This window comes from Pipistrellus kuhlii, unplaced genomic scaffold, assembly GCF_014108245.1.
Source record: "Pipistrellus kuhlii isolate mPipKuh1 unplaced genomic scaffold, mPipKuh1.p scaffold_m20_p_7, whole genome shotgun sequence".
NCBI classification, from domain to species: Eukaryota; Metazoa; Chordata; class Mammalia; order Chiroptera; family Vespertilionidae; genus Pipistrellus; species Pipistrellus kuhlii.
In genome coordinates this window covers 51,689,563-51,717,351 of record NW_023425573.1, presented here as the reverse complement: position 1 = coordinate 51,717,351, position 27,789 = coordinate 51,689,563, and the positions used below count along the sequence as shown (strand labels likewise).

The 27,789-nt window shown below is 37.3% G+C and overlaps 1 protein-coding gene across 3 annotated transcripts in view; it reads left to right on the top strand.

The window, feature by feature from the left end:
• KCNJ3 (potassium inwardly rectifying channel subfamily J member 3) overlaps positions 1–27,789 on the top strand; it is a 127,179-nt gene that overhangs the window by 5,584 nt on the left and 93,806 nt on the right. For 2 of the 3 annotated variants that reach the window (XM_036421613.2, XM_036421612.2), the window contains one exon: positions 6,472–6,688. The exons of the other annotated variant lie outside the window; for it this stretch is intronic. In XM_036421613.2, the coding sequence (XP_036277506.1) occupies positions 6,472–6,688 (217 nt within the window). The remainder of the gene's footprint in view (positions 1–6,471; positions 6,689–27,789) is intronic. 3 annotated transcript variants of the gene reach the window in all.

The window sequence follows — 27,789 nt, the reverse complement described above, 5'->3', positions numbered from 1 at the left end:
AGGAAAAGAGTTTTTTATGAAAGTGTATTTCTTGACATTTTTATTCATTGCAGGTAGTCATTGTCTTCCTTTCCTGGGAGGTCAGCTGTGCAACCCTTAATTTTCACTTATGGAAAAAGTAATGGTGCACAGTCCTCTTCTAATGTATCACATGCATTATTTTTGTATCACTTTTTAAATTCTTTATTTGTATGGACACTCAAAATTGGGTGTTATCTGGCTTACTTATATAAATGTGAACAAGTGAAGATGAAATAAAAACCAAAATTGTTGGACTCTTTCACTGATTGAGCTAGGGCAGTTTGCACTTTAGTTTTTATCTTCTTCTTTTTTTTTTTTTTTAAATTAACCCCACAAATGATCATTTAAAAAAACAGGTTTTCTGAACATCATACAAGATGTTAATAAAAATATTCAAGGAGTCTAGAACTGAATACCCCAGAATTCTTAGAGCAAGATCCTATAATTTGGGTGAATTTTTTACATGGATTAATTATGACGGGAAAAAACAAATAAACAAACAAAAAACAGAACACAATTCCTATTTAGTCTAGCTTTGTTTTCTCTGACACAAGTACAATAATTTTTAAATCTATAATTGTTATTATTTTAAAAATACAGTAGTAATATGTTATTTTGTTTGCTTTTGTTCTTTACTTTTAATTTATCACTGAGAAGTACAGGGTGGCTTGTACTCAGGAGATTACAGTGTGAATAAATAAGGGAAATAAAGATCCAAATATAAACAGCAGTGGGTAAGGAGCAATGATAAAGGGAAGCAGGAAAAAGCACTTAATGCATGTGAGGGTGCTTGTAAGTAGGAGGGTGCTTGTGCATGGAAGGATACAAATTCTGTCCACAGTTATTATAAACTCCATAAAAGGCCCCTAAATAATTATAAAGCTGTCCTTTCATTTGAATGGCATAAAAGTCTCACATGATTGATTACAACACAAATTCCATTCCATTCCATGAGGTACTTTCTGTTTATAAAGTGAACATATTTCGATGGGATAAGTAGCTTAGTATTAAAAAAATCTTTATTTTAGAATTGATGTTGGCCATAGGTTTTTCCACTTGACAATGATAGAATTTCAAGCTTACAGGGTCAAAAGAAATGCACAATTTAATTGCAGATGATCTAAATAAAATGATACATCCACACACTTCTCTACCTGACCTTAATTTTGGTTTGAGTCCCAAAACCATTGCCAAAACTGCTTTCAGTCACAAGGCATTTTTTTATTCCTTATCGTGGTGCTGGCATTTGGGCTCATTTCCTAATTTTAGCTTCCAGAGAGTACTCTGACCTCATTCCATGTGTTTTCTTCCTGACTTCAGCATATTCAACACACACACACACACACACACACACACACACACACACTCACACTTAATAGAAGTGAAATTATTGATAAAATCCTGGGGAGGTGATTAGCAAGACTGGTTTACCCTCTCCAGCTGGGCCTAATTTCCTTTCTCTTTCCCTTTTCCTGCAAATGGCCATCAGTGCCCTTTTGCAGTAGGGACTTGTGGGAAGTGATGGGTGTGGATCAAACCTTAGAGCATGATAGAGGTACATTTCATGAGTCATATGACAGTGACTAAATGTTTCATTCGGAATTTCCCAAGTCTCCCTTGGAGCCAGGACAGACCACAGTGGTTATAATTAGAACAGAGTAATGGGTTAGAGAAATGGAAGAAAGGCAGCAAAGAGATTGTGTTGGTGAAGTGTGTTCTTGCTGAATGAATGTGACAACTGGTCACAAATCTCCCAGGAGGAGGATGGCCAAATGTGGGTCTGCAATGCCAAGACAGTGCTAAGTGTGTATTCCAGTTGTGTGTGTGTGTGTGTGTGTGTGTGTGTGTGTATCTTTGTACAAGTGCTCAACAGTTTTTTATTTGTAATATAAAAGCCATTTACCAGTAAGGTATGTGATTGGGGACTATCATGATAGTCCATTCTAGTCATCTCTGACTTGAATCTTTTTCCACTTGTAGACAGAATTGTAATTAATTATTGTGTAGGCCTTTTTGAACTCTCAATTAAAGTCATTTGACATTACCTGATTCTTTGAAATTAGTACAAGTGACTATAAAATGAGCAACAAGCCTTAAATTCTATACATATACATATTTGCATATAATTTAAAATATGTATAATAGGAATACAACTTTTAAATAATATATTTTTTATTATTATTTGTGAAAAAAAATAACTTAGAAATGATTTTCACAACCTATACTGTAAAAACAATCATTTACAAAAACCCATGATCTCCTAATTATAATTTTTGGGCAGTAAATTTAAACAAACTTTAAGCTATAGATTTCTTTTATTTTTATCTTAACTCCCGGCATTTGTTATAGATCAGTCAACCAGAAAACCTTTCAAATGGAGGAAAGTTTTTATTTCCTTCCCTAAATTCAATACAATTGAAAATAAAAGTGCATTAAAGCCAACTTTGGTCCTTTTGTCTTCAGATTATGTTCTGAATTTTTAAGAATTTCCAAATTCCAATGAATTTCTTTTCACTTTTCTTTCCACTTTCTTGTTTACTCAGTAGTTTTATAGTTCTAAGTGATTATTTCCTCAATTGACGTCAATTTTAGTTATCCACTCTTTAGAAGTTTAAATTATTTACTACATCAATCTTAATCTTTAGCAGTTGTTTTGAATTATTATTGATCTTCATCATATCTATTTACACATTTTTATCTAGAAAATGATCATGGTTCTGTGTTCCCTTAAAATTAGGAGGTTTAAAGAACTAAAGGAGATAATTGAACCATTAACAAATTGCTCTATAAATGAAAGATTTCTTTTTATATATAGTAAGAGTTAACATAATAAAGGTTAAATTGGTTTTTGTCTAAAATTTCTTACACGTATTGTCAAAATTTCTGGGACAATTGATAGTTAAATAAGGGAATTGGAAACTGATGGAATATTAAATGCTGCTGATTTATTACATAGTCCAGGTAGAGATCATGCTTTAATTTTATAAAGGACATGCATAACTCCTTCCCCTTCCTCTTCTCTTTCCCCACCCCCTCTACTTTCCCTCCCTTCCCTCCCCCTCTCCCTACCCTTCTTCCTCCTACTCTCCTTCCCAGTCTTCCTCCACTTCCCCTCCCTTGTCCCTTCCCCTTTTCTCTTCTTTTTAAATATATTTTATTGATTTTTTACAGAGAGGAAGAGAGAGGGAGATTTAGAAACATCAATGAGAGAGAATCATTGATCAGCTGCCTCTTGCATACCCCCCTACTGGGGATGTGCCAGCAACCAAGGTACATGCCCAATCGAACCTGGGACCTTTCAGTCCGCAGACCTATGCTCTATCCACTGAGCCAAACCGGTTTCGGCCCCTTTTCTTTTCTTTTCATGTACATGTGTATATTGCAGTTGCTTGAACAAAAGATTTCTCACTCTGCTTATACAAGTCAAGAAACTTAAAATTATGCATTTTCCCCTTTGCCCTGGAAATTGTCTGGTATTGCATCAGAATTAGATAAACCTAGATTAAATTTTTTTTGTAAGCCTAGAGTAGAAGTATATGCTTCTGAAAATGTATTCTGTAGGTGTATGTAGGTTTCTAGAACATCGTAAGTGTTTAGTTGAACATAAACTTGCTCTAACTAGGAGCTCAGATTTTAAACAAGTCCATGACTCTAAGCACCTTCCACTCTAAAACCACATCCTCCTCTCTTACAAATAAAATAGCATTCTATTTAATTCACAGTGATTAATAAATTTCCACTTCTATAATAAGTGGAGAAAGCAAACAAAAACCAGGGAGCTAAAAATATATAAGGTAGAAATATTTGATTGTCTAACATAAAGAAGACCTGAAGATAAAATTGGGGATATAGAGTCTCTGAGCCATTTAAAATAAGGGTAAATTAGGTAGTATTCACTGGCGAATACTTTTCAATTAATACCTAGGGAATTTCACTTACTTGAAAAATATACAAACATGGAAAATATCTTTCAAAGAAATATAGTGTTATTACTTTATCCACAGTGTCACATAAGAGGTACAGTGTCAACTTTTTCCTACCCAGACTTGGATAGGACATAAAGCATTGGTGGTGGTGGGAGGGGAGGAAGCATAGGTATAATTTTGAATATATAGGACAGATTTCTTTTAAACAAGAAGGTATATGGAGTTTGAATAGACCATTTCCATGTATATTTAAGTTTAAATTACCTATATGTGAATAAACTGCTTTGCTAAAAACAAAATATTTCTTACTCTAGGTTGGCATTCTCCTGATAGACTTCCTATTTCTAGGCCACTTATTTTCATGAGTTGTTGGATGATCAGTGAATTTTAAAGTTAATTATTCACTCAAAAGCTTTTAGAATGAGGCAAAGGCATAAATAGCAAATATATTAAAAAAAAAGAAAGATGAAATTTAATTTTGAGGTACATATGTAATCATTAGAAAAATGTATCTCCTTTGGGAAAAAATGATTTTTAAACAAATGGGAAACTGAGTTTTTAAAGAATTATCTCTCTGAACACTTCCATTTAGTACTGAAAATTCAAAGCTTGGAGTAGTTAATAAAATGACCTAATATATGCTTATTAATTACAAACACCAGAGTACCACCTTGTGTTTATATAGCACCTGGTTCTTAGTAGGTGAGAGAACAGTGACACGGGTTTTTGTTTTGATTTTGGCTTTTGTTGTGTTATATTAATCAATACTTATACTACTGTGAGGCTGAAAAGATGCTGATCTCATCCATATTTTATTGAGTTGAAGGCAGGTTCAGAAACATAGGCGACTTCTACTGGCCTAGAAATACCCAGTTTTCTCTAACATTGGTTGGGAGAGCTACTGTTTTTATTTTTGCACTATCAGGTTTTTTTCATGGATTTTTCTTTCTTATCAGTAATCTCGTTTATGTATTAAATAGTCTCAATATTTTCATTGGATTTTTTTTCCTACACAAATAAAAGCCCTGAGTATCATTAGTTAGAAAGTAGCCTCTGAAATTCTATTGAAACTCCTTGTAGCAATTGCTGCCTTACAATTGTCCACCAATTTGAAACTCTTGGTTCTGTTTTGCAATGAAGTACACCTTCCTAAAGCACATTTCTCAGTGTTTTCAAACTCATGTATTCTACATAAAAAGCCACTGTATTTCTTGGAATTAGTTTTGAAAGTAAGGATTTTGTCTTCAAAATACCACTTCATTGGACGAATCTGTTACAGATTCTGAGATTGTTTTGTTTATTGAATTAGCTGTGCATAGAACCTGCTAAATATTTCCAAGCCCCGTTTCACAAACAGCAAGCATTGTTATATAAATTAAACTTTAGTATTTGTTTATATATGATTCTTATAAGTAACAGACATAGCAAATAAAGTAAAAATTAATAGAAAATAAAAATAGGTTTACTTTCGTGTTTTATTAATTTTAAATAGTTGCATATTTAAGTTTCAGTTAGGTTTACAATGACTTATGCTGATATTGAATGCCGCTGCCTCATGAAAGTTTTAATAAGTTTATCCAATATAGATCATGAAATGGCATTTTGATCTTAAAAATTTCTCTTTAGCCAAATTTTAAAATTCATCAGATAAACAGTTATGCAATTTATTATTAGGAGCTTGAAAGCCACTAACAATAGCATCTGCTTTTTATTTTTACTGTGAGCTGTTATTGTGCGTGTACATAACATAATTTAATATGGTAACATCTTCACTCTTCTATTTAAAAAAAAATATTTTATTGATTTTTTACAGAGAGGAAGGGAGAGGCATAGAGAGCCAGAAACATCGATGAGAGAGAAACATGAATCAGTTGCCTCCTGCACACCTCCCACTGGGCATGTGCCCGCAACCAATGTACATGCCCTTGACCGGAATCGAACCCGGGATCCCTCAGTCTTCAGGCCGCTGCTCTATCCACTGAGCCAAACCAGTTTCGGCTCACTCTTCTATTTTATATTTACTTGTTGCCTTTCCAAAGTCCTGGAAAATGAATTCTTAAGTTTTGCTTTGTAATAATGAAATAAAGCTCGCTTTCAATCACGATCAACTACCTTCAGCTTTAACAAACTCTATCAGAATTGCCTGCTTATATGCTTTATGAGAAAATATCTTGCATGCAATGGGTTCTCATGCAGCGATTTATGTCAAGAAGCAGCACATGTACTTTCGGTTGCACAGTTTGTCCTAACAGCCATTGTTGGACCAGGCATTCCTCCAAAGCTCATGTGTTGGGGAATGGTAACTATAGTAAGCCGCGTATTATACATAATGCATGGATGTCCCGCATGAGCTATGTGGGATTTTGGCCCATTCGCCAGAACGTAGCTGCATAAAGACTTGTTTGGGGTTCGTTGCTGATGATCAATAGAGCAGAATGTTGCCAATGATGTCGTTTGCTGTTAGGCTGCCTTGAAATTTCAGTGCAAGTGGTGATTTCTTCTCTTTTTCTGTGTGCTTGTCTAGTCTCGGCAGACACCTGAGGGTGAGTTCCTCCCCCTTGATCAACTTGAACTGGATGTAGGTTTTAGTACAGGGGCAGATCAACTCTTTCTTGTTTCCCCCCTCACGATTTGCCACGTGATCGATGCCAAAAGCCCCTTTTATGACCTATCCCAGCGAAGCATGCAAACTGAACAGTTCGAGATTGTCGTCATCCTAGAAGGCATTGTGGAGACAACTGGTGAGTAAAAACGTAGATATGCCATCACGTTTCTTCATTTCATAATGACGTTATGTTATGTGCACCATACTTGTCACGAACTGGGTGAAATGTCTCAGCTCACAATGATGAAAATGATGACTTGCCTCTTATTTCTTTGTAATATTAAATGGATACTTTAATATGAAGATATGCTATGGCTATGATTGCAGATGTTATATTAACTCAGCAATACTTGCTGCGAAAAAAAAAAACCACACACTGGAACTCAGCTGAGAAGACTCCTTAGAAATGATTATGATGTTCTGTTTTTATTACAGTCTTGGATTTTCTATAATCATAATTTTTCTTCAAAGACTTAAGGTTAAAGTACATTCTGCATTATTAGTGAGCAGCCTGAACTCAGCATGCACATTCTTGCCATGGAGTTGGTATTCAGGGTGTCACTGGTAGAGCTTTGATATGCTGCTAAGTGCAACCTCAATGGAAACTTCCTGTGTGTGTGTGTGTGTGTGTGTGTGTGTGTGTGCGTGCGCGCGTGCGCACGCACGCGCATGTGTGCATGGCCACATGTGCTAAAGCAGCACTTTAATTTTGAAATGGGTCAGTAGATTTCCCCAGATGAACCTTGACCCCCCCAAAATTAAAGCATATTTTTTTCCTTCTTTTTCTGCTTTGGGATAAACTACATACTGTGTGTTATTTGTTAAGGCGCAATGTAGCTTTGGTACACTACAATTTTCTATTCTCTAAGAAGAGTAAAATTGTCAAAAGGAATGAAACAATAATTAGAGTACTTTGTTCAGGCCTGAGCATTGCCTCGTTGGTTTGGAACCTGAAAGGAGACTGAGATGAATAATATACTGTCCACATAATTGTATAAATATATGTATGCATATATATGTGTGTGTATTCCAGTTGAGTTGTACCCTTTCTACAAGTAATGAGAAGAAAGACATATTTTAGCTCTCAATATTTTAAGCAATATTATTTTAACAATCTTAAAGTGCTAATTATTACGTAAAAACTATAGTACTATAGAAAATAACATTGTCAGTAACATGGAAACATTCAAGCTTCAAAGCCAGGTGGGAAACTACATAATCAAATATCTCTCACTTTTGTAGAAACCTTTGTCCAAGGAGCAGGTGAAGAAGGCATTGTAATTTTTCTACACCTGTCACATAACACCTCTTTGAAATTTGGGTAATATATGTAATCTCTATAAACTTTTTTTTCTCTTTAAAGCATGGATCATATAATAATCACCTTGAAGCTGCTTGTCATTTTCTAGCATCCTATTATAGCAATTACTTAGGTTTAAACATTAAGGTTTTTAAGAATCATGAGTAAACATCAAACTCATCAATCTATACCGGAAATTTGATTTCCGTAGAATATTTTATGGTTTATGCCCTTTATTTAGTTTTTTAACTTAATATTTAAATACCATAGTGTATTTCTAAAATGCCGTGTATTGATAAAGAATATATCAATTTACAAAGGCGTTTAGTTTAAAAAATTTTTACAATTAAATTTCAGTGTTTAGGCATCTTATTTATCTAAGTTGTCATATATTGTTACAACTTAAACAGCAGATGTTGCAATTTTTATTGTTGTATTTCTTATAGTTTATGCTTCTATCTATGATACCCCTGCTTCTAACTTACCAATTGTTGTTTATTATTCTAGTCACTGACATGTGAGAAGTTTCTGTTTCACTTGACAGCCTTAGAAGCCTTTCGTTAGTTCCATTCTTTTTTCCTGTTTATTGCTAGTTTGTGTTTCTTTCTTAAGAAGGACATTTGCCTACAAAATCAGAGTGAAATTTTAAAATGAAAGAAATTTAACGATACCATTACTACCATTTAGTTCTTTAGAGCAAGGTCAAATATCATTAGTTGTCCTAGTAATTTATATCCAAACTGTCCGTCCCTCCCTTACCCCCCGCTCTGTTTCAACATCAATTTAAGGATTGCTTGTCTTCTTATTCCCGAGATGGAATCATTCTTCAACCTTACTTTGTGTTCTTGACCTTGACATACTCAAAAGTACAGGTCAGGTATTTTGTAGCACGTCTCCCAAATGGGATTTGTCTGAGGTTTCCTTATTAATTAATTCTTTTGATTTTTGACTTCTACATGGACATCTTAAGGGGATTTTGAAGCAGGTTGTTTTTTAAGTTTACTTATGTATTCCTTATATAGCTTACATGTCTTCATATTTCAAAGGGACATGATTAGTATATAATGTCTTACATAAAGTCCTTAGAAGTTTTGTAATACTCAGTTATTTGTTAGGACTGTAGGTTTTATTTTAACATTTCCCCTCACCTCCCTTTTATTTATTTATTTTTTAAAAATATTTTTTTTATTGATTTCAGAGGGAAAGAGAGAGGGAGAGAGAGATAAGAACAACAATGATGAGAATCATTGATTGGTTGCTTCCTACGTACCACCTACTAGGAATTGTGTTGCAACATGGGCATGTGCCCTGACCAGGAATCTACCTGTGATTTCATGGTTCACAGGCTGATGCTTAACCACAGAGCAATATCAGCTGGGTCCTCCCACCTCCCTTTTAAAACAAAACAACAACAAACCAATGAACTGACAAATAATGCTTTTCACAGAAATTATGAAAAGTTAATGGAGCCTGAGTTTCTTAATTAGATATATATTTTATGAAGAAGAGATTAAAATCTGCTTCCTCTTAACCTCTTAATTAAGCCTGCTTTCTAGATCAAATTTAGCAAGACAAACAGCATAAATATTACTCATAATTTATAGAAATTATATCATGGAAAATTTATCTGACATTTCATTTGTGTATTTGCTCTAATTAAATCTTACACTGTTTCAAACTCAAACTCTACTAAATATGTCTATATTTTCAGACTTCTTTGAGCCTTTATAAAAATAGCATAAACATTTTTATGTTTATTTGATTATTTATTATCTTACTAAAATTTATGTGGGTTCATTTTTAAGGATGTTTCCTCCTCTATCCTTTCATTCTCAATATTTTACTTTCCCCTAATATTTATTTGCTTAGAATAAGATAGATGAAATCTTTCGGGATATTCTGGGACAGCAGTAATACCCTTCTTACCCCTTTTTTTTTTTTTTGTAACAGCCTGTGAATAAACACTCGATGTATCTTTCCATCATACTTAGCATGAAAATACTAAAGTTTAAAAAAAAATCATGTGTTCGCTCATTAGACAAGCACTTGGGTGTATTCTGTGTGCTCAGAAGTATCTGAGATGCTGGCGGCACAGTGGTGACCGAGATAGGCAGAATCCATGTCCTCATGGAGGTTCTATTCTAAATGGAGGCAGAACACAAAACAACAAAAGGCAAGATGTTATAGATAAAATGTCTTAATAATAAAAGACAAAACAAAACAAGGTGATGGGGAAAAGAGTACATCCCAGGCTACTTCAGATTGACAAGGAAAGTCCTTCCCAGGAGAGGACACCTCAGAGGAAACCTGACTGGGAGAGCTGGGCAGGCGTGGTGAAGGAGGGCACAAGGACTCTGAGCTGGGAGTCGGCTTGATTGATTCCAGGAACTACAGGAAGGTGGAGGTGGTTGGAGCAGATGAGAAATGTGTAGAGTGGCAAGAGGGAAAGTCAGAGGGGCGGAGGGGCCGCCTCTTCACTAGATGATTGCATTGCACACCGACAGGAAGTGGGAAGATTTGATTAAAAAGCGAAGCCTATATTTATATGAAAGCAATAATTTAGTAATCTTAAACTGTATATAACAAAAAAAAATACTATAGGAACACTTTTTTTTTTCATTGAGTATATTTAAAAGTGAGTGGCCCTAATGTGTTGGAAATGAATGCAGTTTAGATTTCCACTTTTTATTGTAACACCAACCTCATCCCCATGTCCCCCAACACACACACACACACACACACACACACACACACACACAGACACACACACACACACACACACATACAGGCACGCACTATCTTCACAGCATTCCTCTGACTAGAATCTGCTTATCTCATTTAGTCTCTGCTTCTTCCCGCTCCTGTAGTCTCAGTAGGGGTGGTTGGAGTGGAAGAATGGGAGATGAGAAATTAGAGAATTAGAAGCTTTCTAATTTCCTTGAAAGTTTCAACTTTCAGCTTGGGACACACAGAAATTACTGTCCCGCCTTCCTTGGATCAGAGGCACCCATTGTTGCTCTCCTTGCTTCACACGAGGTGGATTTTCACTCCCAACAAGGAACACAAGATCTGCCTCTTCTTTAGTAACCTTTACCTCACCCAGCAAATCCCTGAGAACAGGCTACCTCTAACTCCCGTTCCCTTTGCTTCTCCTCCCAGGAGAGAGAGCGCTGCTGGAGGCAAACAGCGTTGCAGATTTGGCTCATTAGAACTGGATGCTTTCAAACTTCAATCTGCTCTCTGCTGCTATTTGGCAGTCTGTTTAATTGTCTTTTCTGTACTCCCAGGCTCTCTCCCCATGGGAGCTATTTTAGACCTCGTCTCTCGTCCCATGCCCCAGTCTCAGCTGTCCTATCCCTTCCTTGGCATAGCATCTCTCCACCTAGTCTATCAGAAATGTAATACTTCAACTCTTCTCTAGTTCTTACTCTCATTAATCCTTTTCTCATAGTTTTTCTTTCTTTCTTTCTTAGTGTTTGTGGGGGAAAGCATCTTTATTCTCTAAGACCATCTCCTTTATAACTAGTTATGTTGTGACTCAAGCTCCAAAACTCATCTAATACTTAAAATCCCACCCACTCTGTCACTTTATTCTGTGGATTCAGAGACAACACACTATCCCTCCCCCTTTATAGTTTCCAATTGTTCCTTTTATACCGTATCCCTGCCTCTTCCTAATCCTCCTCCCTGGTGTTCCCTGCATCTGCTCTTGTCTCCTTTTCCTTACTATCTAGATACTTGCCTGTTTCTTTTTAAAAATATTCTTGTTTGATTTTAGAGAGAAGAAAGGAGAGGGAGAGAGAGAGATAGAAGATCAATGATGAGAGAGAATCATAGATTGGCTGCTTCCTGCACAACTCTCCTCCCAGCCCCCAGTGGGGATTGAGCCCACAACCCTGGGTATGTGCCCTGACCCGGATTCAAACCGTGACCTCCGGGTTCATGGGCCAGTGCTCAACCACTGAGCCACAATGGCTGGGTGCCTTTTTCTTTTTTAGAAGAATTCTCAAAATACTCACAAATTCACCATTCCCGTGGAACCTCCTACCAGCTATGGTATTATAGTTGAGAGACTGCAGTTTGATCCCAGACTTCTTCCCACACCACTTCCAATTAGTTTGTTCATTCCACAAATACATATGGAGCACCTATCAGAGGATACACACTATTCTTGACCATAGGGGACACATTAGTTTACAAAGCAAAATTCCTGCCTTGTGGGTACATATATTTTTTTCTCATTTAAAAAAAATTAAATTTATTGGGGTAACATTGAGTAACATTATATTACTTTCAGAAGAATAAGATTATGCAATTTGACATCTGTGTCCTCTTTTTCATGCTACCTACCTGAAGTCTAGTTTTCTTCAGTTACTATATACTTGTCCCCCTTTTACCCACTTCACCCTGCCTCTACCTTGTTTCCTCTCTGGGTACATTATTCCTTATGGAGGAAGCAGACAACAGAATGAAGTAGTGCTTCACATAGAATGTGAGAAAGTGATGCGTGCCGTGGGAAAAAATAAGGAAAGTCAAGAGAGAGCCTGGGAGTGTAGGGAGATCAGGGTAGGCTGCAGTGAGAAGGGGACATTTGAACTCAAACACAGTAAAGAAAATACCTAGGAAAAGGGCATTCTAGGAAGAGGTATCAGTAAATACTGCAAAGAAACCAGGTACCTGGCGTTCCTTTTTCTTAGTTCCCAAAGTCTCTCAATTCAACTCTTCTTCTTTAAGCCCACACCATGAACTTCTAAATCACCACAGTTGTCTCAGGAATGGATCCTCATTGCTAGGATCTCTGCTTACATGCAGATTGTGCAGTGCCGCTCAGTAAATTTTCATACAACGCTACTCTCATGATATACCTGTGTTAAAAAATTCCTAATGACTGCCATATCCGAATGCTTTTATTTCTTCCTGAGAAAATTAGGCTGCTCTTCCTCATGTAAGGTCTGTCCATACGCTGATGCTCATTCTTGGTTCCTGTGTCTGTAATAATACCATTTTCACTGCCTAGGAAAGCACTTCTGTCTTCTGTCACATGGCATAATAGCTGCAATATTAGTTCATTCTTCGCTAAGAATATTAGTCCATGTGTTTTTCTTTAAAACAGACTTAAAAAAACGATTTTTATGATGAAAGGGCTATTAAATACTTGCACATATGGAAAAAATAGAAATCCTAATATATAAAAATCCAGGAGCTTTTGCAACTGAAACAACTGGAGAGATGACCAAACAGCAGGCTACATAGGGCAACCTGGCCAGCAGGGGAGTTAGTGAGGCCCGATCAAGCCAGCAGGGGTGAGAGGGGGATGGGGAGTAAAGGTGACCAGGCCATTGAGGCAGGAGAAGGGGGAGGACAGTTAGGGGCAACCAGGCGGGGCGGGGGGAGGGTACAGTTGGGGGTGATTAGGCTGGCGGGGGGAGGGGGCAGTGAGGGGCGACTAGGCCAGTAGGGGCAGTTGGGGGTGACCAGGCCAGCAGAGGGGTGGAGGCATTTGGGAGTGACTAGGCCCACAGGGGGGTTAGTAGGGATGACCAGGCTGGTGGTGGAGACAGTTAGGAACAGGCCAGCAGGGAGGGGGCAGTTGGGGACAGTTAGGGTGATCAGGCTGGCACACAGAGGCAGTGAAGGGCACTTAGGGGCGACCAGACAGGCAGGCAGGTGAGCAATTAGGAGCCAGCGGTTCAGGGATTCCAGATTGGAGAGGATGCAGGCTGGGCTGAGAGGACCTGCCTACCATGCATGAATTTCATGCACTGGGCTTTTAGTTTTATAAAAATGTCTAGAGATGGAATTCCTGGGTTCAGGAATTCCATCTCTAGACATGTGAAGCTGTTGGTTTTTAATATATATATTTCAGAGTTACTAACTAGATAGTTGTATCAATTTACAATTCTATATGAAATTTCCCATTTCCTCAGACCCTTATAATTATTTTTATTGTGGCCAATTTGGCATTTTTTTCTTTTCAATTATTAGTAAGTTTGAACTTATTGCATCTATCATCTATGTTTTGTTTCATAAATTATTAGTTAATATTGCTTACTTTGCTTGCAATTATTTGTATGCATAAATTGCTTGTATAATTACACATTGTTGTGGTAAACCATGTTCCTGGTAGTCTGTATACTTAATCAAAATATTTTCTTTATGAAGATATATGTGTTATTTTATCACATTATTTTGTATGTGCTTTATGATAGCTTCAGATAAACTTAAAATTTCCAGGATTGATTGGGGACTTTGTTTCATGGCTTTTTAAAAAATATGTTATAGAATTCAGAAAGTGATTGATCCCAGGAAATGCTTCTGATGTTTGTTGTTATATTTTATTGGTTTTAATAGAGTTGTTCTCTATTTTATGTTTGCTTTCAAAGTCATCATTTGTTTCTTACAAGAATTAAATCAATAAATACTTGCTGATTAGCTGTTACATTAGTTGTGAGATAATACAGAGATGATAAAGGAGAAAGTCTAGAGTCAAAAGTGAGACAAAAGTTGAACTAAAATGAGTATTAGCAATATGTACTCAAAAAGACATACATCAGTCTACCATCGGGGTCTAAAATAGTGGTACCTGGTGGATTTGCTTTTTGTTTTTTATTTAAGCTTTAGTGTTGAGAGTATTACAGATATACCCCATCATACCTGCATTGCCCCCCTGCACCTGCCCTGTGTTAAGCCTTCACCAGCCTATTGTCTGTGTCCATAGAAATGCATATAAGATCTTTGGTTAATCTCTTCCAGCACCACCTTACCCCTTCCCTGTGAGATTCATCAATCTGTTTCATGTTTCCATGCCTCTGATTCTATTTTTTATTCATCAGTTTATTTTGTTCATTAGATTTCTTGTTCATTTATTTTGATTTTTAGATTATTGATAGATATGCATTTATTGCCATTTTATCCTTCACACTTTTAAATCATCCTTCTTGTTCTTTTTCTTAAAGAATACCCTTCAACATTTCATGTAATACTGGTTTTATGGTGATGAACTCCTGTAGCTTTTTCTTGTCTGTGAAGCTCCTTATCTAACCTCCAATTCTAAATGATAGCTTTGTTGTGTAAAGTGATTTTGGTTGTAGATGCTTGCTATTTATCGTTTTGAATATTTCCTGCTACTCCCTTCTGGCCTGCAAAGTTTTCTTTTGGGAAATCAGCTGACAGTTATAATAGTGCTCACTTTTAAGTAACTAACTGCTTTTCTCTTGCTGCTTTTAAGATTCTCTTCTTTTCTTTAACCTTTGGAATTTTAATTATGATGTGTCTTGGTGTGTGAGCCTCTTTGGATTCCTTTTGTTTGGGACTATATGCCTTCTTGGACTTGTAAGTCTATTTCTTTTACCAGGTAGGAGAAGTTTTCTGTCATTATTTCTTCAAATAGGTTTTCAATATCTTGCTCTCTTTCTTCTCCTCTGGAACCCCCATAAATGTGGATGTAGGTATGCTTGCAGTTGTCCCAAAAGCTCCTTAGACTATCATCATATTTTTGGATTCCTTTTTTCTTTTCCTCTTTTGACTGGGTGTTTTCTGCTTCTTCATTTTCCAAATTGTTTATTTGATTCTCAGAATCCTCTACTCTACTGTTGAATCCCTGTAAATTATTATTTATTTTAGTTAGTGTATGATTTATTTCTGGTCCCTTTTCATGTCTTTGACATTCTCAGTAAGATCCTTGAAAGTATCATTAAGTCTATTGAAGCTCTCATTAATTTCCTTGAAGCTCTCATTAAGATCTTTGAGTAACCTTAAGACCATTGTTTTGAATTCTATATCCATTAGGTTGCTTGCTTCCATTTCTTTCATTTGTGACATGTTTTTTGTCTCCACATTTTGGCTGCTTCCCTGTGTTTGTTTCTATGTATTAGGTAGAGCTATCGATATTATATGTTCTGGAATTTGTAGAATGGACTTATGTATTAGGTATCCGATAGGGACCACTGGCTCAGCTTCCCCACTATCCTCAGCTGGGTGCTCTAGGTGTGCCTCTGTATGGGCTGTGTGCACAGTCTTGTTGTATAATAGTTGAGCCGTATTGCTGTTGGTGTCCAGGCTAATTGGCTGTGAGGAACAGCTGAGTCTAGAATGGAAGAGCTACTGTGCAGGAGAGAACCCTATGGAGCAAGACTTGTTTCAATGGGGCTTTGGTGCTCACTGAGATTGTCTCTTGAGTGTGTTGCTTATGGATGTATAGATTTGTAATCTGGTTTGGTTTGAAGCTGTCTATTGGGTTCATGCATGGCTCTGAGACCTCTAGGGAGTTGCAAAGTCAGCCACTGCCTGGGGCCACCCACCAGGAGCTGCAAAGAGCTCTGCAGATAGCTGCTACTTGTATTGGGCTAGGAAGTGCCCAGGTGAGGCCCATATGTGAAGCAAGACGGGCTAGTGTTGATGCCGAGTCTTGAGCCTTTTATTGATAGGTTTGATGCCAGTTGCTGCTCATTTGAGATATTTTAGCAAAGTCTGTAGCCTGAGTCAGGACAGGCCATTCATATGAAAAAGCTGCTTCAAACAGCTTGGGTGGGGCTACAAATTGAATGGGCTGAGGTCTCAGGGGATCACCAGGGTGGAGCAAACAGTGTGGCCCATGCTGATGGAAACTCAGATTTGGTTGCCAGTCAGCTCTGTGACAGAGACATTCTAGCGCAGGAATAATGACTCCTGGGAGTACCCTTGTCTGGGAGAAAGCGTCCCCATGTTCCTGCCTCAATGTCAAGCAGTACAGTTCCTCCCTATATATTCCCAGATTACCTCAAAACCACTGCCTACAGGGGAAGCAGGACCATGTAAGTTTGTCAGGCCCTTTAGGAGTAATATCTGGGACTCCAGCAGCTTCCATGTCACTCAGCCACAATCCCCTCTGGTTTTTATAGCCTGAAGTTATGGGGACTTCTCTTCCCAGCTCTGGACTCCTGGCCTAGGGATCTGGTGTGGGGCTGGGGCCCCCTGCTTCTCACAGAGGGCCACAGAGATATTCTAAACATATGGGTGTTAGATCAGCCCGTTCCACGGTTAGGCCCCTTCTACCAGTCTTAATGTGTTTTCTTCTTTACTTCTCTAGTTGTATGACTTCCATTCAGCCAGATTTCAGGAGGTTCTGAATAATGGTCGTTCTGTATTTTAGTTGTAACTTTAATGTGGTTGTGGTAGACGGCGAGTACTGGGGATTATCTACACTGCCATCTTGGCTACCCTCTAAATTTGTTCTTAAGGACTGTGAGAAGGCCACCTTAAAGGACATAACAGGAGCTGAGACAGGAAGGTGAAGTAGAAGCTCATCAGCAGGGGGAGGGGAGCTGGGCATTCTGGCCAGAGAAACAGTAAGTGAGAATTCATTTTGTCAGAGGAATCACATGATTTGGTACAGTCAGAGCACAGAAGAGGTGGAGTGGAAGTGGCTGGAGATGAGCCTATCCCTGAATCATAATTATACCTAATTTTTCAAGCAATAATGCCATTGAATGATTTTAAGCAGGAGAATGCCATGATTAAATTTGTTTGATAGAAAGATCCCTCTGGCTGCAGATGGAGGATGGATTGAGTGGGGCTGAGACCAGAGACAGACCAATTATTAGGCTGTTACAATAGGCCAGACCAGAGGTAATTGGGTCCTGCATGGAATTGTCTAGCTCAGGCAACAATGTGATTTTTGAAAATAATGAAAAAAGCCTCTAGTTTAAAGCTGTTACTTATGATTAACCAGGAATAGGAAAAGGGGCCACAGGATCCTTCCCACTGAGGTCCCACAGGCTATTTAAAAGAAGCCAAGACACCCAAAAATCAAAAGATAAATAGAGAAAAACAAATAAAACAGCACAAAAAAGCTATTGACTCTTCTTATTAATGAAAAACACTTTCACATTTTCTAATGAATAAAGCACAGAGGAGAAGCTCAACCTGTGGATAATTGAGAATGTGCTAATAATTTTCCTCCTGAATGATTCTACAGTATTTAGCTTTATTAACTGTAATGAATCATTACTCCTTAGTGATCTGTCAGAAGGTAGTGATCAGCAAACCCCCTAGTGTTACTGTAAATGAGGTAGCACTCTCTGACCATTGGAAATGTTACTCACCCCTCCTCATTGCAGTTCTGAGTCATGAGCCTGTGAGCTGGTGGTAGCCAGGCCCTAAATCAGGGGCATCAGTGGGTTGTCTCTCTGGTTGCCCTTTTTTTTGCCCAGATTGATGTTACTTTTTAAAGTAATTGCTGCTGTTTCAGAAGACGTTCCATCTTATCAGATAAAAGTTCATAGCATATGGATATCTATATATTAGAAATCTCCAAGTGCCTTCTGCCTAGTAGTTTTTATTATTATACATTGATAAAATATTTATTGCTTCCTAATTATGATCCTTTTTCTCTTTTAGAGGTCCTTTTCAAAAGAAAACTAAAATTATTTGGGTGGAGTATATTGATACTTTTTAATCTAAGGCAACTTTTTATGACCCATCTATAATAATAAAAGGGTAATATGCTAATTAGACTAAATGTCCTTATGGGCCTCGTTCTGGACATCCTTTGGGATGAAGCCAGGGCCAAAGTAAAGCCTGGGTCCTTGGTGCCAGAGGGAAGCCGGTGCCGGCAGCCAGGGGAAGGAAGGCCTGCTCCTGCACGAGTTTTTGTCCATTGGGCCTCTAGTTCATAAATAAAATACTATCCTACCATTCTCTTCTAATAGGGCATTGTAGAAATTTTCAATGGATTTTAAAAATTAATGCCTAAATATGGAGGTATGAAATAGGGTGGCCACCATCTTGGTTGCCCTGGGACTAAAAATTTTCTGGGCCAGGGGGCTTTCAGTGCTAGAATCAAACTGGGATGGCTGGTCAGTTAAATCTTCCTACAGCCTAGTTTCAGTTTATTTGAGAAATTTTGATTATTAACTCAGGATGATGTTACTCCACTAATTCTCTTACTCTGTTTTTGTCAACATTGTCTCAAAAATACATAAAAATAATATTTTCACTTATGTTTTTTTTCCTCAAAATTTTATTGCTATCTTTTTTTTTTATTTTTTTTTTAGAATATTTAATTAATGAAATGTGGAGTTTGGGGTGCAGACTTCTGGGTTCTTGTCTGACGAAGTTGAAGAATAAATTTGTAGACTAAGAGATTTCTTTAATAAAAATGTAGAAGTTTATTGAAAGCATATACAAACTCCATCTGGTCAGGGGTGTTCCCAGAGGAGACCCCTTAGGGTGGGGCCCCCAAATGGGAAAAGCTTGCTCTTTCTCTAATGGAAAAAAAAAAAAAAAAAATCTATAATCCCGACTCTCTTTGTCTCTGAGTTTATAAAGGCTGTAGCTCCTTGTCTTAACATTACCTTTTCTAATTGGACCCTTTCCTTAATTTGGGACCCTCCTGTTTTCCTCATTGGTCACTCTGCTACATAGTATTAGTGTCAAAGCTCAAAGCCCACATGGTGTCTCTCTCTCTCCCCCTTATCTTGCTGGTTGGAGTTGCTATTGCTCTCCCTTAAGTCTCTCAGGGGTCCTGGTGAGGATGTTTCATTACCCCTCTGGCTCTTCCAGCTGCTCAGGTCAGGGCTGCTTTAATTGCTCAGGTCAGAGATACCTCTGTCCTTAGTTTGTGGCTATTTTGTTTGCTCAGGCCAGAAACGTCTCTGGGACCCCTACTGCTCGTGTGCCTAATTTAGTTAGCTGGGTAACCCTAATCATTAATACCATCCTTAGCATCTTAGAATGTAAGTTCCTCTTTTTTTTTTTTTTTTTGAGTAGGAGGTTGGATGGGTAAATTACAGTGAGTAAGGTGGGTTGGACAGTATTGACACTGTATTTGTCACAATCTTGCCTACGGCAGATATGAATAAAAGATGTCAGCAAACCTTATGAACAACCTAGTTAATTTTTAAATGTAGGCATAAGGAAATTGTAATTGGGAAAAACAGTTTTGGTGAAGATGTGGCATAGTTTAATGGCAAGACACTTCAAATTTTAGACATTAACTAACTCACTTTCAGAGATTTTCAAGGTGACATCCTGAGATGACCTACACTAAGACCCTATAGGATGCTTATTAGAAATCTGACTTCTGGATCCTTGCTGAGACTTTTATTGTTAAATTATCTGGTGCTTATGGCCCAGGAAATTTGTATTTTTAGAAAGTACCCAGGTGATTCTTATTAAGAAAATAGTTTGATTGCTTTATTGAATTAACTACTCAACTACAGTATTTTGGCCTAGTCTATCACACTGACAACTTGATAAACATGAAAGGCAACATAGTTCTTTAAAATTTCTGAAGTCTTCGGAGATGAAGCTTTATTTCACTTCAGACTGTGTAGCCAAATGCAAATGAAGGTGGGTAGAAAAGGGTGAAAATCAGGAGTATGAATTAAAATGCATTGCTATTCATCATCATAACTAAGAACAAGATGTTACAGCTATTGCGGAACATTGTGTGAAGATGTAATAGAAATGCCAAACAAGGATGTTGTGCCATTCATTGATGGAGAGGATTCTGATCACTGAAATGGCTGCACTGTTACAGAATACTGTGTGTGGTTATTTACTGTTTCCTAGGAGGGGGTGTCATTATGCTTACTGAAAAGTTTCAAAGGACAATTTTCATAATTTTACACTAAGACTGACACTGGCTACTAGACAATATAGCTAAATTATTTGAGGCTTTTCTTTTTCCAGGTTATATTTTGTGGAGATTGCAGAGATGAAATAGAAATATGCTTTTCACATAGGAAACGATAAGATTTGAGAGATCCAAACAGAGTGAGTTTATCTTAACAAATAAAGATTCTAGGCCCAATTTAACAGTGCTTGCTTTGATTAATTATTACATTGTTCCCTCTATGCCTTAGGCTCTGTCTGAAGAAGAGCTAGGATCATTAACCCATTCAGCTCACTGAGGAGCGCTTAGAGCTGGCATTCAAGTGGGAAATCATTGTTGGTGTTGTTATCGTTGCTTTTGAAAATAAATGTCGAATGAGATCAATAAGAAGTAATTTTCTAAACTGTGGCATTTTAATATTTACTAATGATGGGGATGGAGACAGCATGAGGACATCTTGTCTTGGGGCATGGGAGGAGAGAACAATCAATCCCTTGTTGTCCAAGGATGCCTTAACCTTGAGCATCACCCTGTGGTAATTATACACGGGGTTCACTTGCTGAACCGCTTGTGCCAAAAATATCCTCATAAGCCTGAGGGCAACTCTAGTTATGATCTATCCCTGCTGCCACCTTCAGAGAAGAGCAATGTCTAGACCAGGTGAGAGGGATGATTAGATCTTAAAGGCTTGTGGAGAAAGGGTTTCTTAGTTTCCTTGAAATGACTGTCAAGCAATCTCCCCCTGTGTCTCTAAGTTAATTTGTAATGTGATTTAAGCCCTTTGTTTTGCCTAATTTTATTTTTATTTTAGACTTTTTGCTGTTTTTATTTGAATTAGAAAATGTTCTGCCATTAGTTTTTAGAGACATCCCAGGTAGCATCTACTGTTTAGAGACAGGCAAACTCTGGTCCCCTGGAGGAATCACTTCCTGCCCAATGCACATAATAGGAGGGGATGAGTTTGGGGAGGGAAGTGTGCCTGGGGCCTTGGTGACCTGAGAAGACTTGGACCTGCTGAACGGAATGCATGTCTGTGTATAGATGAGGTATCAGCACTTTTCGAAGTACTTTTTCTGTGCGAAGGGTTTACTTTCTGACTCATGCTCCTGATTCAGCAGTTTCCCCAAAATGGCTCAAATCCTCCCGTATTTGGCAGCACCACTTAGAGAATGTGGAGAGAAAATGATAGTCTCTTTTATGTGTGTATTTATTCAGATTAACATTATCAGTTCCAAAAATGTTTTAACATGCGTTATCTGTTTCTTTCCGGTTTTGCTTTGCTCTGCCGTTTCTCCCAGTGGCCCTTTCTCAAGTGAGCTTCATTAACAGCCATTTTAATTTTTATCCATTAAATGGAAAATGTGGAGGCTTACCAAACGTCTATGGCTGTTCTCTTCATTTAGTTATGATTTCAATGTTTTATAAACTATAAATTGTAGAATGGTTGTGCCTCACAATCATTCTTTATAAAGAAGTTCAAGTGTCTTAAGGTTTTGAGGCTAAGGTTGAAGACACTTTTTGATCATGAACTTTTTATGACTATCCGATATTATTAATTCAGTTATTGAATATTGTCTAAAAGCTAAATGAAGCTTGTCTCTAAAATGTGTCTGAATTGACAGAAAAGGAAGAGATCTGACCTTTATGGAGTGCCTTCTTATGTTTCAGGTTCAGCTATACCAGCAGTACAGATACCAGTTAAAATATCTAATATTATTGAAGCTGCCATTTCATTATGCTACAATATCTTCCATTGCTTGCAAATGCTTGATAAATTTAATATGCTAATTTCACCTTTAAGGGAGCATGTTTCTTTATTTTCTTTGTAGTAGGAGCCATAATATTGTCAGAACCAGAAAAAAGTTGAAAGAAAGAACAAAAAGGCACATTTATGATTTTTGAATCTTAGTTGTTACCTAATTCATTAATAGAATTGGAATGATAGAATTATAAATACACTTTAGTAATCATCTAATAAAAATGTCTATTTGCTAGAAATGGAAATTATGATTCTCTGAGATAAAACAACTTGCCCATTTTTTCCCCCCAAACCAGTTGGCAAAATAGTCTGGGATATGTTTGTGTGCTTTGAGTATTATTTTGGCATTCTTCTTATTACCAACAATGTTTCATTTACTTAACTGCATTTCTTGCTTACCTACTACAACACAACTTATGGTCACGGAGACTGTATTTTGTTAAGAAATGTCAATGATCTTTTTTTCTCTTTTTACATGGCTCTAAGTTTTAGATCGGATCATCTAGTTGCCTAGCTCAGCAGAGGGGAAGGTCAGTCAAGAGGTTAATGCCTTATAGAGTGCATCTTGAACAACTTTAAAAGTTTTTTTCTCCGCAAATACAATAAGAGTGGTGGGTATTGAGATATTCATATTTTCTGTAACTATGAATTAAGCAACCTTTAGATATAAAGCGCTAATCCAGGCACTGAGTACACAATGGTCAATAAGAAACTCAGTGGTTTTCTCAGCCAGCAAAACCCATAATCCAATGAGAGTTGGATTAAGTTACACCACTCATCACTTACACAAGCAGTGATGAGTGGTGTAACTTAGGATGTGTGCCAGAGACGGAGGGAAGTGGGAAGGCCACAATCTAGGCTCAGGAAGGTTAGCCAGGCAGAGAAATGCAAAGAGTATTATTGAAACAGTGTGCAATAATACTTTATTGTTAGAAGGCCCAAAGTGCAGGAGAAAGAGAAAACTTGCTGTCTTTAAGGAACTGAATGACACTCATAAGGTTAGAGGTAGAGTATGTGTGAGGTCATAGGGAAAAGAAGGAGTTGCAGCAGGTGACAGTAGGAGAAGACTAGGAAAAGGTACAAGTTTTCATCATGTATGTGTTTGCACTTAATTGTGATGGATCATGGAGGGTCACAGATTTTAAGCATGAAAACAACATGATCACAATGACATTTCTGAATAAACAGTTACTCTGGCTGACCTTGGGGTAGTGTTAAGTGGGCCAAAACTGGGTCAATCAATTCAGGTGCAATAGGAGGAATTTAGATGAGAGGTTGCTAGTGGAAATTTGAGGAATACACAACCACTTTTGGCCAGGCTGTTGGAGAAAACTTGTTGAAAACTGGAATTAAAATATGTTTTCATTGATTTGAGAGAGAGAGAGAGAAAGAGAGAGACGTGGGTTGGCTGCTTCCTGCACGCCCCTACCAGGAGGATTGGCAGGCAACCCAGGTATGTGCCCTGACAAGGAATCCAAACAGTGACCTTTTGGTGCTTGGTTGGGATGATGCTCAACCAATGGAACCACATACAATACCTGGCCAGGGCAAAAACTTGAGTTAAATAAAATCTGCTGTTGCCCTTAGTGAAATTTGAAGCCTGAAGATGAAGGAGAGACATTTAATATTATAAAAGTGCAGGCTTAGGGGTGCAAAAATGAAGGAAATAGATAGAGGAGTTCCTAAATTCAGATTTGGACCGAAGAGTATGATGTATAAAGTGAAGAAGGCTGGAAAGATATTGGACAACCTAGGGTGCTATAACTTCAATTATTAGGCACAAATAAATAATAAATAAATAAATAATCACAGGTCTCTAAGCAGGAGAGTGCTATGTTCTGATTTGTACTTAAGATTGTGTAAACTAGCAATAGTGTATATTAATAGTGTATATTTGTCATTTTGTTGTGTTCTGTGTACATAAGTTAAATGGATATAACTTAAGTTCATTTAGCTTTTGAAACATGCTTTATATCAATGTGATGAGTACTTTTATAAATCAGGTGATATATGCTCAGTGCTTTAGTAAAAATAGTCTGAAATTATTACTTTCATCCAAAATTTGTTGCTAAAATTAATTTTAAAGTTATTAAATATTTAGAATAATTGTTTTCAAAACACAATCTTTTAAAGATACAGTGATATTAAAATACATTGTATAATTAAAATTGCAATTTAAAACCTTTTTTTAGAAGAAATCTGTGAAAGTATTTAAAATCATTCAATTATATATGTATACTCTATAATTTAAAATTAAGTTCTAGAGAGCACTTTTGAATCATGACCCACTTGTCTTTCAGAATTCTTTAAGAAATAAAATTATAATTGAAGAAAAAAATAAAATCTTAAGACATTTGATATGTTAAAATTAGATGATAAATTTTATAGTTATGGAGATTATGCTATTAATGACACTATCCATTTAATGTGATTCTATGAGCATCTTAATTGCAAGATGTCAATATGTATGTGTCTTCTCATGAGCATACTAAAAGTTGGTAAAGAACTGCTATTTATTTGATCTGTGCAGTTATGAGAAAAACTTACTTCAATACATGATAAGCATAGATACATTCTGCCCCACATTTAGTTAAAATAAATTTCAAACATTTAGGGAAAAAGGTATAGATAAATCATTTATTTATTTATGTATTTTTTGTTAATTTCAGAGAGGAAGGGAGAGGGAGAGCAAGATAAAAACATCAATGATGAGACAGAATCATTGATCAACTGCTTTCTGCACTCCCCATCTACAACCCGGGCATGTGCCCTGACTGGGAATCCAGCTGTAACCTCTTAATTCAACCACTGAGCCATGCCAGCCCGGCTAAATCAATTATTTTTATGGTTCAAGGATTTTCTTTTGAGGTGTCAAGGCCAGTCTGAGTTGTTATACATTTCCTGCTTGCACAGTGGTTCTTACTCTGCATACAAAAGTGAGAATAGGGCATAATCTGTTGAAAAATGCCTTCCCTGACACATTTCATTTCCTGGAACTGAGACAGCAGTGAAGTGCCATAGGCACGGGGGATTGCCTTCTTGCATTCCCTTTGCCATGCCCCAGTATAAAGTGGTTTCACTTTGGGAAATGAGGCTCTTACATTCCTGGGAGAATAAAATCTGATGTTTGGATGCAAGAAATTCTGTATTACCGTTACATTATACATGTAAGGTTTTCCTTTACCTTATTTATAAATATATAAATTTATAAATTTTAATTTTAATTTTGTAACATATACACCTTTAATATAGAGCTGAGACTTGAAGTATTATTGGACTCTTAAAGAGTTTTTAATGGCTCACCTGGGCTTTTGTTGTTTCCTTTGCGATATTATTCTGCTGCTTAATGGCCCCTGTTTTAAAATAATTTCCTTAGCCATTCAAAAATCTTAAAGAAATATAACCTCATTGGTAAAAATCTCAACTACAGCCATCTGTGTTTTGTTTTGTTTTGTTTTTTTTAAAAATCAAATCCTTCAAATTGTTATTGGTTTTGATCACATTCTCCCACTGTCATTTACTAGTCAGGTAATAAGTATTTATTAACTGTTTCCCCCCTCCCTCTCTTCCAAATTCTCTTTTGGAGATTGGTCTTCAGTTACTTTCTACTTTTTATATCTTGCATCCTCTACCAACTGCTTGGGTGTTTTGGGAATATAGCTTTCTTTGGAAGTTTTTTTTTTTTTTTTTTTTGAAAATGGTGACATATTTCCTCTATTTATCTCTTAAAGGATTCAAATAATGTATAAAACATGTGTTGCAGAATAGAAGTCCTGTATAGGAAAATGTCTTCAAACTCGTGTCTTTTATTTTTACCCCTTTTACCCCCATTCCCACATCACTTATTTAAAAACATGAACTCCAAGGTTTTTTTCTTATAGATAGTTGACTAGTTTTTTTTAAAATATATTTTATTGATTTTGTACAGAGAGGAAGGAAGAGAGATAGTTAGAAACATCGATGAGAGAGAGTCATCGATCAGCTGCCTCTTGCACAGCCCCTACTGGGGATATGCCCGCAACCAAGGTACATGCCCTTGACCGGAATCGAACCGGGACCCTTCAGTCCCCAAGCCGACGCTCTATCCATTGAGCCAAACCGGTTTTGGTAGTTGACTAGTTTTTTGTGTGTCAAACTTTATTTCACTAGTTCTTAACAATATTCTTAATATTTTATTAACTATTTGGTGTAATCTACAGAGATCTACCAGTAACTTGAAAATTAAGTTATGGGAAGAGTATAAACTAAATTTATTTAAAAGCTGTGTCTTTCAGTGTTTACAGAATTCTGTAGGTCCTTTTATATAGTTTCTCACATTGAAAGTCTGATTATATTGAAAACTTCTACAGTGCAGAAGTTATACATAGTATTGACTTTTTAAAATGGTATTTAGAATAGTCTATACCTGCATGGCTAGCTACTGTGGTAGAAAGAATACTGAGTTAGAATCTAGATTTAACTGGTCATATTATCTTTGCCTACTCAAATAGTATTCTTGAGTAAAATTTTCCCATTTACAATATATGAGTAATATTTCTTGTCCTGTTTTTTCTTTAAGGCAATGAAAGTTTACATTTTTTGAAATTATTAAATACCAGAATATATAAAGTACAATGATTTTGATAAATGAAAATTACTTAAGCATTATTTTCTTATGTCATTTTCATCTTGTTGGTATTTCACTTGTGTCGTTATCTCTCAATTATGCTTCTTTAACTCTTTTAAAAAAATATATTTTATTGATTTTGTGCAGAGGAAGGGAGAGAGATAGAGAGCCAGAAACATCGATGAGAGAGAGTCATGGATCAGCTGCCTCCTGCACACCTCACACTGGGGATATGCCCACAACCAAGGCACATGCTCTTGACAAGAATTGAATCCGGGTCCCTTCAGTCCCCAAGACAACGCTCTATCCATTGAGCCAAACTGGTTTTGGCTTCTTTAACTCTTATTGTATCAAAAGTTTAATAGCATTTTATGTCATTTTGCATATATTTTCAGGAAAGATACATCTGTTATTCATTGTGACCTCATTTTTTTTTTTTATGACAATGTATTTATAGCCAGTAAAACTATTTTTATTTTTATAGAAATAGCCTTGCGGCTTCCTTATATGTACTCTGTTATATAGTTACTAGTGGCCCAGTGCACAAATTTGTGCACCTTGTAAGGATCTGTGGGTGCCAAGGCTACCGTAGGCACAGGGGCAGGTCTCAGCCCATCCTCCCAGGCCCCGCCCGGCCCCTCCCACCACAGCACCAGTTCCCCTATCTGCCTTCAGCCTCCCTCCCGCTGCTGCAGCTCCCATGCTTTGATAGCATCGGCCCTACTGGCACCCACTGATAGCGTGGAGCGATTGGGGTGGGTGCCAGCATCAAGTGTGAGCGGCAGCTGCTGCTCCAGTCGTGCCTCAGGAGCAGGGGGAGGTGGAGAAGCCCTCGGGAACCATCAGGGCCAAATAATGAGGACCAGTGCCAGGCACTGGCAGTGGGTACAAGTGGTGGCTCCAGCGCTGGTTGTGGGAGCGAGCAGGGCCAATGCTGGTAGCAGGTACAAGCTCTGGGAGGGACTGCGGCTTGTGAG